Source organism: Myxine glutinosa, chromosome 7, assembly GCF_964187855.1.
Source record: "Myxine glutinosa chromosome 7, kmMyxGlut1.1, whole genome shotgun sequence".
Classification (NCBI taxonomy): domain Eukaryota; kingdom Metazoa; phylum Chordata; class Myxini; order Myxiniformes; family Myxinidae; genus Myxine; species Myxine glutinosa.
In genome coordinates, this window is record NC_136267.1 from 80,725,505 (window position 1) to 80,740,058 (window position 14,554).

General features: G+C 43.6%; 1 protein-coding gene across 5 annotated transcripts in view; it reads right to left on the bottom strand.

The window, feature by feature from the left end:
* Positions 1–276: 276 nt before the first annotated feature.
* LOC137431352 (receptor-type tyrosine-protein phosphatase N2) overlaps positions 277–14,554 on the bottom strand; it is a 261,049-nt gene continuing 246,771 nt past the window's right edge. For all 5 annotated transcript variants that reach the window (XR_010985252.2, XM_068122588.2, XM_068122587.2 and 2 more), the window contains 3 exons: positions 1,655–1,719; positions 1,150–1,223; positions 277–859 (listed from right to left, as the gene is read on the bottom strand). Coding sequence is in view for 4 of the 5 variants with exons in the window: in XM_068122588.2 (XP_067978689.2) it covers positions 788–859; positions 1,150–1,223; positions 1,655–1,719 (211 nt within the window). In the remaining variant the exon portion in view is untranslated. The remainder of the gene's footprint in view (positions 860–1,149; positions 1,224–1,654; positions 1,720–14,554) is intronic.

A 14,554-nucleotide genomic window follows, 5' to 3' on the forward strand; every position in this document is an offset into this window, starting at 1 on the left:
GCTCTGTCTCTCTCCATCTCGCTCTGTCTCTCTCCATCTCGCTCTGTCTCTCTCCATCTCGCTCTGTCTCTCTCCATCTCGCTCTGTCTCTCTCCATCTCGCTCTGTCTCTCTCCATCTCGCTCTGTCTCTCTCCATCTCGCTCTGTCTCTCTCCATCTCGCTCTGTCTCTCTCCATCTCACTCTGTCTCTCTCCATCTCGCTCGATCTCGCTCTCTCTCTCCCTCTTTCTTTTTGCTTTCTCTCCCTCAAAAAGGAAAAACACAAACTTGTAATATTGCTTGCCTATGGCACACAACAATGCAGCAGCTTTATTTGAATACAATCACACGCAGTTCACAACGCTAACAAAAATATACAACTTTGGTAAAATCACACACACAATGGAGCACAATAGTGGGTTAAGCAGAAGCAGCTGGCGGGGTCACATTGCGGTGAAAATGATGTCACCAGTCGGTGATTTGATGTATCGCAGGATTATGACTTTCAGCACTGTTGTCTTTACCCCCTTCTGCATGAGACGTGTTAATCATCTCGGACCATGGACCGCGAACTTCAAGCCAAAGAATATTAACAAATGCTGGTGTCTTTGCATAAAAGGATAAGCCAGTTAAGGAAACGGAAAAATGGGATAATTTTAGATGTTCAATAACAAGAGTTCAGTTCATGGCAAAATCTGTGTTCATAAAGGGATCTGTGGCTTTTAGGTTGTTGATTACACTTCCCTGTTTCAGTGCGAGTTGGACAGTTGGGTGTTCTTGGTGGCAAAGTTGCTCCTGCAGTCATTCTTACTTGGGAAGGGCTTTCAGGATGGCATTCACCTCTTCAGCCACAGCTGTCAATGCAAATTCGAACTGCTCCTGTGAGGTACACGTTGGCATTGGGTTGAAAAATTGTGCAAAGCTGTGGTAACACAAAAAGCAGAATGGCTTTTGTGGTGACCCATCCAATGGGATTGAGCTGGAACTCAACCTGCTCGGAGTTACTAACGCTCATCTACTCATTTTATAAGGTCATGCAGTATCTTTAACATCAACAAGTTAGTGCAAAGATATAGGACAGCTTGCTTCACTTCCACTCTTAAGACTGAATGGAAACTGGACACCTCTTACTGAGCATTGAAGGAAGATGGTGAATGACTAAGCCTCACCTTCGTTTGCACACAGTTGGCACGCTGGTCTCGGATGTGCTCCAGTGTGGCTGCAATGTCCAGCTCCTTCGCACCTGTGATTGAGACCAGCAGGGCATGAGACAAAAACTTAAATGAAAGATGCCTTCTCTGCAAAAGGAAGTTGCATTCATCGACAGGAAGTTCCATTGTGATGCACTTAAATACAGGAAGTTTCATTTTGATAACCCTCATCTACAGGTAGTTCCACTGTGACTCCCTCATCTACAGAAAGTTCCACTGTTACCCCTCATCTACAGGAAGTTTCACTGTGACCCATCATCTACAGGAAGTTTCACTGTGACCCATCATCTACAGAAAGTTCCACTGTTACCCCTCATCTACAGGAAGTTTCACTGTGACCCATCATCTACAGAAAGTTCCAGTTCACATAATGATTCCGAAAGGTTCCCACTGCATACATTGAAGTGCCAGAAGCATATTGGAGTGGAGGGTTAACAAGGATTGGAAGGTTAAATGAACGTACCTTTTGCCATTCTGTTGAGCACCATGTCGATGAGCAGATAGGTGCCTGTACGACCGGCACCATTACTACATCAAGCATAGGGGAGAGGAGGTGGAAAATTAAAATCAAATTCTTTGTAAGCACCAGATATGCAGCACCAGATTCTTTGTAAGCACCAGATATGCAGCAACATGGAATGGTTCAGATTCGTTTATGTGGGATTTGTCTCCTGTGGTGTAGGCCTGTGACCTTGTGACTCAGGCAGACAGAAGATTCAGTTGAGTCCACAATATGCTTTTAAATATTTGTTTCGTTACAATTTTAAAAATCTGAGCATGGGTTTATTGCTTCTTAACAACATAGCGAAGACCACATATGAGTGTATCGGTCATATTGCTGTATCTGAGGAGTGTTCAGTCGATTCCGGTTGAATGGTCCATTCATTTAAATCATGAAAACACCTTGCATAATATTATTAGGTCGGTGGGGTAGAGATACTTTAGACCAGGTAGATTTGTGTCGGGAACATGCTCAGACTGTCGTGAAGAAAAAGAACCACACCATGTAAGAGGTAGAGAACCTGTTTAGCCCGGATGTCAGATTAAGGTGTATCTTCGTCCCCATTATAAGGAATGGGGCATGTTAACAAGTTAGAGGGATTATGTTAACTACTTCCCTGTTTGTTGTTCCCTATGTGATTGATCCTTTGTCCCTTATGGCACTGCAATAGACACCAGTGAGAATGGTAATTAAAACACATTAAATAACAAGAACAAGCGTTACGCCTCGGTCCCCCGTCGGGGAAGTGACGTGATAGTCAGGTTCACTATGTTAACAAATATAATTTCGTTCAAAATTTTTGTAGATTAGCAAAACTATACATTTCTGGAATATTCAGAGCATGAGGCATCCAAAAATTAATGTTTACATTTGCGTAGACACCTTTGCGAAAATGACACTCAGGACAGTGATGAAGATAGTCAGGTTCACTATGTTAACAAATATAATTTCTTTCAAAATTTTGGGATTAGCAAACCTGTACATTTTTGGAATCTTCAGAGCATGGAGAATCCGAAAATCAATGTTGGCATTTGCACAGACACCTGCATGGCCGCCATTTTGGATTTTGAAAATGGCTGCCATAAAATACATATTTTGCGTGATCTCGGCTTCTAGTCAACCTAGAGACTTAATTAAATATGCTAATCCTATGTTTTCTGGGTCAAGGAATCCAATAAAGGCCTCAAACTAGTGCTCAGGATTATAGAAAAGCAACAAACAAAGGTAATTGAAAACCATTGTCTTTATATTTGTGATATAACTGTATTACATAATACATGATATTGCAAGTCCTTTGAAGTTATAGGTTGTTATAGGAAGTTATAGGTAGTATCAGATTGAACTATAAGTCCTATACACAGGATCTACGAGGTCAATACCGTTCAGGAATATGCTTTTACAGATCTTCATCACTGTCCTGAGTGTCATTTTCGCAAAGGTGTCTACGCAAATGTAAACATTAATTTTTGGATTCCTCATGCTCTGAATATTCCAAAAATGTATAGTTTTACTAATCTACCAAAATTTTGAACGAAAAAACATAGTGAACCTGACTATGAGTTGACAAAGTGGAAGACGCAGGAAACATGCTATGATATGTTTTTTCGCTCACAAGGTTCAGACATACATGGAGGCGGCCATCTTGGATTTTGACGTGGCGACCCAATTTTCAACAGCGGTCGCCCTGATGCCGAGATACACCCACACACCAGATTAGAAGTTGGTACTTCGCTTATTTTTCAAGATATTCCGCTCACAAGGTTCAGACATACATGGCGGCGGCCATCTTGGATTTTGACGTGGCGACCCATTTTTAAACAGCGATCTTGCTTGTGCCTAGATACACCCACACACCAGATTAGAAGTTGGTACTTCACTTATTTTTCAAGATATTTCGCTCACAAGGTTCAGGCATATATATGGTGGCGGCCATCTTGGATTTTGACGTGGAGACCCAATTTTCAATAGTTTTCTTCCTTATGCCGAGATACACCCACACACCAAATTAGAAGTTGGTACTTCCCTTATTTTTCAAGATATTCATCTCACAAGGTTCAGACGTACATGGCGGCGGCCATCTTGGATTTTGACGTGGCGACCCAATTTTCAATAGCGTTCTTCGTTATGCCGAGATACACCCACACACCAGATTAGAAGTTGGTACTTCGCTTATTTTTCAAGATATTCCGCTCACAAGGTTCAGACATAGATGGTGGTGGCCATCTTGGATTTTGACGTGGCGACCCAATTTTAAACAGCGTCCTTCCTTATGCCGAGATACACCCACACACCAGATTAGAAGTTGGTAATTCGCTTATTTTTCAAGATATTCCGCTCACAAGGTTCAGACATAGATGGTGGTGGCCATCTTGGATTTTGACGTGGCGACCCAATTTTCAATAGCGTTCTTCGTTATGCCGAGATACACCCACACACCAGATTAGAAGTTGGTACTTCGCTTATTTTTCAAGATATTCCGCTCACAAGGTTCAGACATACATGGAGGCGGCCATCTTGGATTTTGACGTGGCGACCCAATTTTCAACAGCGGTCGCCCTGATGCCGAGATACACCCACACACCAGATTAGAAGTTGGTAATTCGCTTATTTTTCAAGATATTTCCCTCACAAGATTTAGACATATATATGGCGGCGGCCATCTTGGATTTTGACGTGGCGACCCAATTTTCAATAGCTTTCTTCGTTATGCCGAGATACACCCATACACCAGATTAGAAGTTGGTACTTCGCTTATTTTTCAAGATATTTCCCTCACAAGGTTCAGACATATATATGGCGGCGGCCATCTTGGATTTTGACGTGGCGACCCAATTTTCAATAACGTTCTTCCTTATGCCGAGATACACCCACACACCAGATTAGAAGTTGGTAATTCGCTTATTTTTCAAGATATTTCCCTCACAAGATTCAGACATATATATGGCGGCGGCCATCTTGGATTTTGACGTGGCGACCCAATTTTCAATAGAGTTCTTCCTGATGACGAGATACACCCACACACCAGATTAGAAGTTGGTACTTCGCTTATTTTTCAAGATATTCAGCTCACAAGATTCAGACATACATGGCATCAGACATACATGGCGGCGGCCATCTTGGATTTTGACGTGGGTTGCACCCGCACACCAAATTCGAATGCGGTCCTTCGCTTACGCACGCCCGCACGCACACACGCACGCCCGCACGCACACACGGATGGACGGACACACGGACAGAGGGGAAAACCATAGTCCCCCTTTCGCTCCGCTGTGCGACGGGGGACAAAAAGAGCAATCAGAGATTGCAGACCCTCACCAGGACGTGTTATCAGTGGTTTTGAAGGCTTTTGTAGTAAAACAAATCTGGCGGCCGATGACGTCATTAATTTTTTTCAAAACTAATTTATTCCTAGTTTATGCACAAGAAATTTAATCTTGATCGGATGAAGTTTTGTACTGGTCGAATTCTTGACACATCCGTCACCAATGCATTTCCACATTTTTCAGCTCTATTCCACCATCAAATCCTTCCATCAGGTTCAATCTTTCCTTGATATTTGGTCAGGAATAAACCTCGTTTTTCCGATTGATGATCTTGTGTGATTCCAGCGTTCCCGCACTTGCGAATCCGCCATTAATCGGACGTGTCCAAGGCGGTTAAAGCCAGTTTTGTCTATCTGTCCAGTACCAATGATAATCGGGGCTGAACACGACATATTTATACATATACGTGTGTGTACAATATACAGTCACATGAAAAAGTAAGTACACCCCATGTAAAGTTTTGACTTTTTCAACATATTTCAACAGACAGCTATTTGATCTTCATTTCAACAATATTGATAGATAAAGGTGATATAATATAACAAATATCATGAAACATTTACATTTTGTAGTCCATTGTATAATTTAAATAAACATAAATGCAAATTTCACATGTGGAAAAAGTAAGTACACCGCTACATTTATCACTACTTCAAATACCTAAAATTAGAATCAGGTACACCAGCTCAGGTGCAAAACATTAGAACATCGCTAGAGAGGATCTTGGAGGAACCGGTCTTATTTAAACCTCAGACATTTCGTTTGGTTTGCTCTTTGTTGTTGTTGTGTGCGGCGTCACCATGCCCAGATCAAAAGAGCTCTCTGAGGCCTTCAGAAAGAAGGTTATAGATGCCTACGAGTCTGGGAAGGGATTTAAAAAGATCTCCAAACAATTTGAAATCAATCATTCGACTGTCCGGAAGATCACATACAAGGTCATCTACAATTGGAGAAGATTCCAAACAACTGCCAACTTGTTCAGGCCAGGCCGCCACAGCAAGTTCAGCCCGAGAGCAGACCGCAAGATGCTGAAAGAAGTCTCTAAGAACCCCAGAATGTCATCATGGGATCTACAGGTAGCTCTTCCCACTGTTGATGTCAAAGTGCACGAGTCTACCATTAGAAAGAGGCTGCACAAGTTTGATCTACATGGGAGGTGTGCCAGGAGGAAACCTTTGCTGTCCAGAAAGAACATCAGGGCAAGACTAAAGTTTGCCAATGAACACCTAGGCAAAGACCAGCACTTCTGGAACAATGTGCTCTGGACAGATGAGTCAAAGGGAGAGCTATTTGGCCACAGTACTGGGAAGACATGTTTGGCAAAAACCAAAGACATCAATTGACCACAATAACCTGATACCAACTGTAAAGCATGGTGGTGGAAATATTTTGGTTTGCGGCAGCTTTGCTGCATCAGGGCCTGGGCAGCTCACCATCATATAATCCACTATGAATTCTTCATTGTACCAGAGGGGGCTTGAGGATAATGTGAGGCCATCTGTCAGAAAGTTGAAGCTCAACCAAAGGTGGACCTTGCAACATGATAATGACCCTAAACATACCAGTAAATCCACCAAGGAATGGCTGAAAATAAAGAAATGGAGGGTTCTGGAATGGCCAATTCAAAGCCCGGATCTAAATCCCATCGAGATGTTGTGGGGGGATTTGAAACGAGCTGTGCATGCAAGAAACCCCTCAAACATCGCACAGCTGAAAGAATTCTGCATGGAGGAGTGGGCAAAAATTTCTCCCAGTCGATGTCAGAGACTGGTCGACAGTTATAAGAAATGCCTACTTGAGGTTGTTTCTGCCAAAGGGGGCAATACCACCTATTAGAGCCAAGGGTGTACTTACTTTTTCCACATGCAAAATTTGCATTTATGTTTATTTAAATTATACAATGGACTACAAAATGTAAATGTTTCATGATATTTGTTATATTATATCACCTTTATCTATCAATATTGTTGAAATGAAGATCAAATAGCTGTATGTTGAAATATGTTGAAAAAGTCAAAACTTTACATGGGGTGTACTTACTTTTTCACGTGACTGTATATGTATATTGTTGCGGGTGAGGGCGACACGGTCGAGAGGGGTCGCATTCACTCGACTTCCCACTCCTGAATACCAATTTGTTACGGTATCCGGAGTGTTTCCACACACCTTTTGGAATGCCGAGCGGTTTGCACACGGTGTGGAAAGCGGCCCTTACCCCAACAAGGATTATGAACCCGATTCGAGCCTAATTCGGTTTCGGATGGTGCAAGGCCAATGGAGAAAGGACGTATCTAACAGGTTGGGAGTAACAAAATGTAAAGCCTTTTATTTGTACAAGGCACAGAGAAGAAAACAAAGATTTAGCTTACCAAATATTCCTTACCTAATAATAAACCCCGACTGGTACCTTCACACTCTGATATACACACTCACACACTCACAGGGACAAAAAGGCACTGGTTAAAGGTCCGTACAGATGTACGTCCTTGGGAGTCCTTGCTGGTGACCACGGTGACCTTACGGGTGTTCGCAGCCCGGTCCCCACGTGCAGCCTGGACCAGGTAGATTCCACGCAGGTCGGACGAGTGGAAATTTCCAACGCGTGTGGGTCAATGGGTCAGCCAGACGGCGCAAAGGATCGGCACAGAAACTTAGTGTTTATCCAGAAGACAAAGCAAAGGGCAAACACATGTCGTCTGGTGGAGGAAGAACCGAAAAGGCAAGCAAGTCCAGGTGTGTCCTCCGTGAAAGGTCCCAAACGCAGGAGAGATCGTGTCGTCCACGAGGCAAAAAGGGAACTGAGCAGGAGGACGTGGCGAAAGGAGGCAAGAGCGCAGATGTGTCCTTGCTGAAGTCCCGGATAAAATAGATCAATAATGCCAGCGCGTGGGCTATTATCAGGCTTGGTCACGCCCTTCCAAATGTTCAGAGCCTCCCATTGGCTGGGGTTTGCCGCAACGTCGCGGCAGGTTGTCCCACCCCCTTACTGGTCACGTGGGCCGTATTTCTGGCCACGCCTCCCTGCACATCTTAATGGCCACGCCTCCCCATTGGTCACATGCTGGCCTTCGATATCCCCTCCCACTTACTGGTCACGTTCTTAACCAACAAACATCCTACCTAACCTCAACGCATATTGGTCTTTTCCTTACTACACAATGGGACAGGGCTAATCTGTACATTCAATAGAAAATAACTAACTAATGCAGGCTACATGTTGTCGTGCAATTTAACTACAGGGAGTTTGCCTTTATGGCACAACTACAACACTATATATATATGTATACAGACTTGGCATTTAATATGGAATAATTTTTTTTTCTTGACTTGGGTTTACTTTCTTAACTCAGTATGTCAATCTGGTGAGTTTCTTTTACACTTTGGTGATTTATTTGTTAAAAGAACCATGTCACTGATTGTCTGTCACAGCAAGAAGTCAACAACAGGATTATATCACAGGTGGCGTGGCAAAATGTACGGACAGGTGCATTTGATGATTGGCTTCACAGTCGGGTATACAAGGGTTGTTGCATTCTGTATTCGTGGAAAACAACTGCTGCACGTCTCCAAAAGTTATTGCCGCTTCCTCTGGAGATGGTCCGTCAACTCGACAATGCTGTTTGTCATGGAGTGGTGGCTTTACGAAATTACGGCATGAAACAGCGTGCTATTGCTCGGCAGTATGGCATCACTCAAGGTCAGGTGTCAAAGATCCTGAAACGAAATGCTCAGAGGGGTGTCCCTACTCCAATACCGAGGCCAGGACGTCCCCGCAGAACCACAAGGAGGGATGATCGCCAGCTGCACCGGTTAGTCCGCAATGGCCGTACCAAGTCAGCTAATCGGCTTAGGACTGAGTGGCAGCAACTGACAAATGTGCCTGTATCCAGAAGGCTAGTCAACCAACGACTGGTTCAAGCAGGCTTTCGTGCCAGGCGTCCCCTGAGAAAGCCACGCCTGACCAGACAACACCGCCAGCGCCGATTGCAGTGGGACAGAGAGCACCGTCAATGGCAGCCAGGACACTGGAATCACGTGATCTTCAGTGACGAGTCTAGATTTCTGGTCTATCGTCAAGATGGCCGCATCCGAGTGCGCAGACAAGTGCATGAAGCCTACGACAAAGATTGTATAGTGTCAAGAGTCCAAGCTGGAGGTGGTGGGGTGACCGTTTGGGCTGCTTTTCATGCAGGGGGCAAAACTGACCTGGTTCTTCTGAATGGAAACCTGAACCAGTTCAAGTACAGGGCCATTCTGGAAGAAACATTGCTTCCATTTGCTCGTGCAGCCTTTCGCGGAAACTTTGTCTTCCAAGATGACAATGCACGGCCTCATCGTGCTCGCATGATCCAACAATTCCTTGCTGACCGTGGTGTAGAGCATATGGAGTGGCCTGCCATGTCCCTGGATATGAATCCGATGGAGAACTTGTGGGCAGAATTAACGCGTCAAATCGACCACTTGGACCAGCAGCCGACCTCTGTGCGTGAATTGCAGCAGGCTATTGTCACTGCATGGCAAGCGATTCCTATCCAAACCTTGGCAAATCTCGTGAACAGCATGCCTCAACGTGTACGTGCTCTCCTGAATGCTTGTGGGGGTTACACGAACTACTGAACTGTAATTTTATTGTCCGTAATCCCAGTCGTAATTTAACTTTTGTTTTTGTTAAAAAAATTTTTGGCTAATGTGCAAAATAAAGAGATACTTCTGGAAAACGTACAGAAGTTTAACACAGTACTGTCCATGAATTTAGTTCGATATCAGTTTACAACACTTTCAAGGATCAATTTATTTATTTCGAAATGTCAAATTTGGTTTTTGTTTCTTTTAAAGGTCACATGAACAAAATCTAGAATAATTTCAACATTATTCCAATGAACTTTTGGTTCTAAGACATCTTCAAAAGTAAGTTCACCCCCACAAAAAATATATTCCATATTAAATGCCAAGTCTGTATATATATATATATATATATATATATCTTGTTACGGAATTGGACGACGGCACTCCCCTTACCGAGGGGGGTTTAATCCCCTCGTCTTGTTAAGCTGGCCGTTGTCTGTTCCTGGGGGTATGACGTCACGCCCGGTCAGCGCTGAATAGGGTAATAGGCCAATCCTTCCTATGACCTAAGTACCAGCGCCTTCTGGTACGCAAGGAAATATTCCCGCCCGGACCGCAGCGTGATTAATGGATTACGCCGAGCGAGCGAACTGCAGCGCGGGCCGTTAACAATGACTAAACCCGATTGCGAAGCGGTTCGGCCAAAATCGCGCCACAGGAACTCAATGGGGAAAAGACAAAGACGATCGGTGGGAATGAAAACCAAACGGGTAAGAAATAACAGGGATTTATTAATTATTTACACAGACCAAAACCAAGGAAGAGAAGAAATAAAGGAATATACAGAAAAGAAGACACAGCGCAATTCTTAAACAAGCTTAATTATTCCCCGGGACAAGACGAACAGAACAAACTCACGTACACTAATGGGGGTTCTCAGGCACGAATGGCGGGAAAGATGAGAAGGGCAGACGATCCAAAGAGCGGGCAGCAGGGAGGTCCGAGGATCACGGCACGACGTCGGGGTCCGCGTGCGCGCACTTGTTCTTGTTCAGCCACAAAAAACCTGGTCGTCAGTGCTGGTTCGGTATCATGAGCAGGGCGTGCCGATTCTCATTCGCCGCAGGACGTTCGCGCCGAGCAAATGAATGAACGATCCTCTCAACTTGTGCTCCTTGCTCATACATCTCTCTCCCTCTCCCTCTCGTAACTTGCTCAAGCACCTCCCTCCACAGAACTGCGGTGGGGGCTCGGCGCAACGGGTTTTATCTCCACCCCTGTGGAATCCTCACGAACCTGCCAGATCTTTCTCTCTCCGCTCTCTCAAGCCATGCCCACTGATTCCTCGTTGGTTGGTAAGGGCTGGCTGACCCCACCTTTGATGATGAGGTGGTGCCACGCCCGTGCTCTGCCGGCTCCTCCCTCTTCTTCTCCGAGATGGAGCACATGGGCAATGGCGTCTTGGGGGCAATCAAACGAGCCCCAGCCAAAGGGCAGCAAACGCTGCCTTACTGGCACTTTTAGGAGGCCATGGGGATATTGCAGGGGATCCTATCTTATTTGATTTGATGCAACGGAGAGTCAATTATTGGACCCACGGCCTTACCTGGAACACAGAATAATGATATAACTACGAAAGGGCCTATGATTTGTTACGTGTTGCAATGTGGACTAACTAAGGTGCAATTATTTCATTTAACAGCCAATTAAGGGGAAATGTACACAGGGGTTATTTATAAGGAAATTTACTACTAAATTGACAAAGTGAAGGTTCTAAAAACCGCAACAATATATATATATATATATATATATATATATATATATATATATATATATATATATATATACATATATATATATATATATATATATATATATATATATATATATATATATATATATATACATATACATATATATATATATATATATATATATATATATATATATATATATATATATATATACATACATATACACGAGATGGCCAAAAGTATGTGGACACCCAAACATCACACCTGTATGTGCTCGTCGAACATCTCATTCCAAAATCATGGGCATTAATATGGAGTTGGTCCCCCCCCCCCCTTCGTTCTATAACAGCCTCCACTCCTCTGGGAAGGCTTTCCACGAGATGTTAGAACATTGCTGCGGGGATTTGCTTCCATTCAGCCACAAGAGCATTAGTGAGGTCGTGCACTGATGTTGGGTGATTAGGCCTGGCTCGCAGTTGGCATTCCAATTCCTCCCAAAGTTGTTCGATGGGGTTGACGTCAGGGCTCTGTGCAGGCCAGTCAAGTTCTTCCACACCGATCTCAACAAACCATTTCTGTATGAACTTCGCTTTGTGCACGGGGCCATTGTCATGCTGAAACAGGAAATGGCCTTCCTCAAACTGTTGCCACAAAGTTGTAAGCACACAATTGTCTAGAATGTCATTGTATGCTGTAGCATTAAGATTTCCCTTCACTGGAACTAAGGGTCCTCACCCAAACCATGAAAAACAGCCCCAGACCATTATTCCTCCTCCACCAAACTTTACAGTTTGCACTATGCATTCGGGCAGGTAGAGTTCTCCTGGCATCTGCCAAACCCAGATTCGTCCGTCGGACTGCCAGATGGTGAAGCGTGATTCATCACTCCAGAGAACGTATTTCCACTGCTCCAGAGTCCCATGGCAGCGAGCTTTACACCACTCCAGCCGACGCTTGGCATTGTGCATGGTGATCTTAGGCTTGTGTGCGGCTGCTCAGCCATGGAAACCCATTTCATGAAGCTCCCGATGAACAGTTTTTTTTGTTTGTTTTTTTTTTGTATACAAGATCGAGGCTCGTGAAAGAGCTAACATTAATGACACAAAAAAAATCAAACAGACAGACACATAAAACATATAATAAGGGGAGCGGTAGACAAGATGAGGAGAGAGGGATAAGCACACATACATAACATTTGAGAGCAGTGACATCGGGAGATCTGTGGGAGGAAGAGGGCTTGGGGAGAGGAGGTGTGGGAAGAGGGGGGGGGGGGGGGGAGGGGGTGGGAGAAATATAAAATACATGGACACTGCAAGGACTTGCACCATCGTGGTGCAAGCGGATGGCGCGACCGAGGCTCCGCTGGAGCTTCAGTGTGCGTCCGTCGAGCTCCCCGTGTGAGTGCCGCAGGGGTTTCGGCACGAATGGTGTGTCGGGTTTCTCGGCACACAGGTCGCAACACGAGTGGCGATTCTCAGAGTGCATGCTGCAAGCCTGTGTCCTTGGGGAAAACCACGTGACCAACTGGGTATGTTAATTTAGAGAGCTGAGAGACTGGGAGCAGGCAGGTTGATGGCAACTGAGATGATAATATGATTAGAGGCATTGGTGACATTTTAAATTGATGATTTGGGGTTTTAATTAAGTTTGTTTATGAATTGGCAGACTAAAGCCTTCCTCCTTTCCTCCCCTTCGTCCCGACGGAGTTTGGGGTATTGTTATCAGGAAGTAGCAGAAAACACAAAAGCAAGTGGGCTACCTTCGACCTTCAAATGTTATGGAAAGAAAATACCCAGGAATACATATATCCTTGTATTGTGCATTTATGCATATTTTCATCAGTGAGAGCACAAAAAAAACCACGAGAAAAAAAATAATTTAACGTGAATGTGCCGATTAGCTTGTTAACTCACTGGTATGTGTTATATATATTTTTTTATTTCAAGTTAACCCACTTATGTTTTATTACCCCATGCGTGAAGCGAAAAACGGGTTTCAGCAATTGGTTGGCGTTGGCTGTTTGTCTGTCTGTCTGTCTGTCTGTCTACAGACTTCAGTTTATGATCGAGGAACAACTTCATTTCAATTGAATTTTACATTTTGAACACTGCAGAGCACAAATTGGAACATGAATCAGAACACGAAACTGCAGTGTAGCAGAGCTTTGGCTCTGAATTTGGCAATTGTATGGAATGTCGTCTCGATAACGCATGTGCACGGAGGATCAAGGTAATTGTTTTAGTCTGTCTGCCTGTCTGGCAGTCAAACTAAATTTAAAATCATTCCAAACAGGAAGCAATGTTTTCAGGGATGCCATAAAGGACACATACACCCACGAATAACTAATTTAACGTGTTAAATACGGTGGTGTGAAAGGGAGAGTGGGGTAGAGACAGAGACAGAGACACAGAGAGAAAGAGAGAGAGAGAGAGAGAGAGAGAGAGAGAGAGAGAGAGAGACAGACAGACAGACAGACAAGAAGAGAGCAGAAAGGAGACAAGAGAAAAGGAGAAAAATGAAATGCTTCTAACTCAATTTATGGTATGCAAAATGATTTTCAAGGGCCACATGACCCTCGATCTTTGACCTGTTCAACCCAATTTCAACATAGGTCATATTTGTATTACAGTCTATACTTTTGCCAAATTTGCTTGAAATGTCTTCTGTGGTTCACAGGTTTTCACGGTTACAAATATTTTCAATTAAAGGGCACATGACCTTCAACCTTTGGTATGATTAAACCAAAATCGAACTATAAAGTATCTGAAAATGCAAAGCTCGTCCGCGTCAATTTGTATTCAGACGTCGTCTTCTTCCGTATGCTCAAAATAACGACAACAGTTTAAAAAAATACAAAATCAAAATCAATGATTCTATGCAACTCATTTTGCAACTGCAACTCAACTTTGTTATCATTTGCAATTTTCGTTACATTTTTTTACCTTTGAGCTTTAGATCTAAAAAAAATAATCAGCTTCTAGCTTTTGATTGGCAAACCAATTATGTGACCCAATATGCAAATTCTTCAAATTTCAGGTCAATTGGATGAAAATTTGACGCTTTTAGGTGATACTGACCTTTGACCTTTTGACCAAATTATTAATTTGCCTTCTCCATCGTCTCATAATATGGGTTTGTTGAAAAATGTGATAACAAAATTCAAGTGGTAAATTGAAATTTCAGGTCAATCGGATGTATGTAAATTGATGATTTTATGT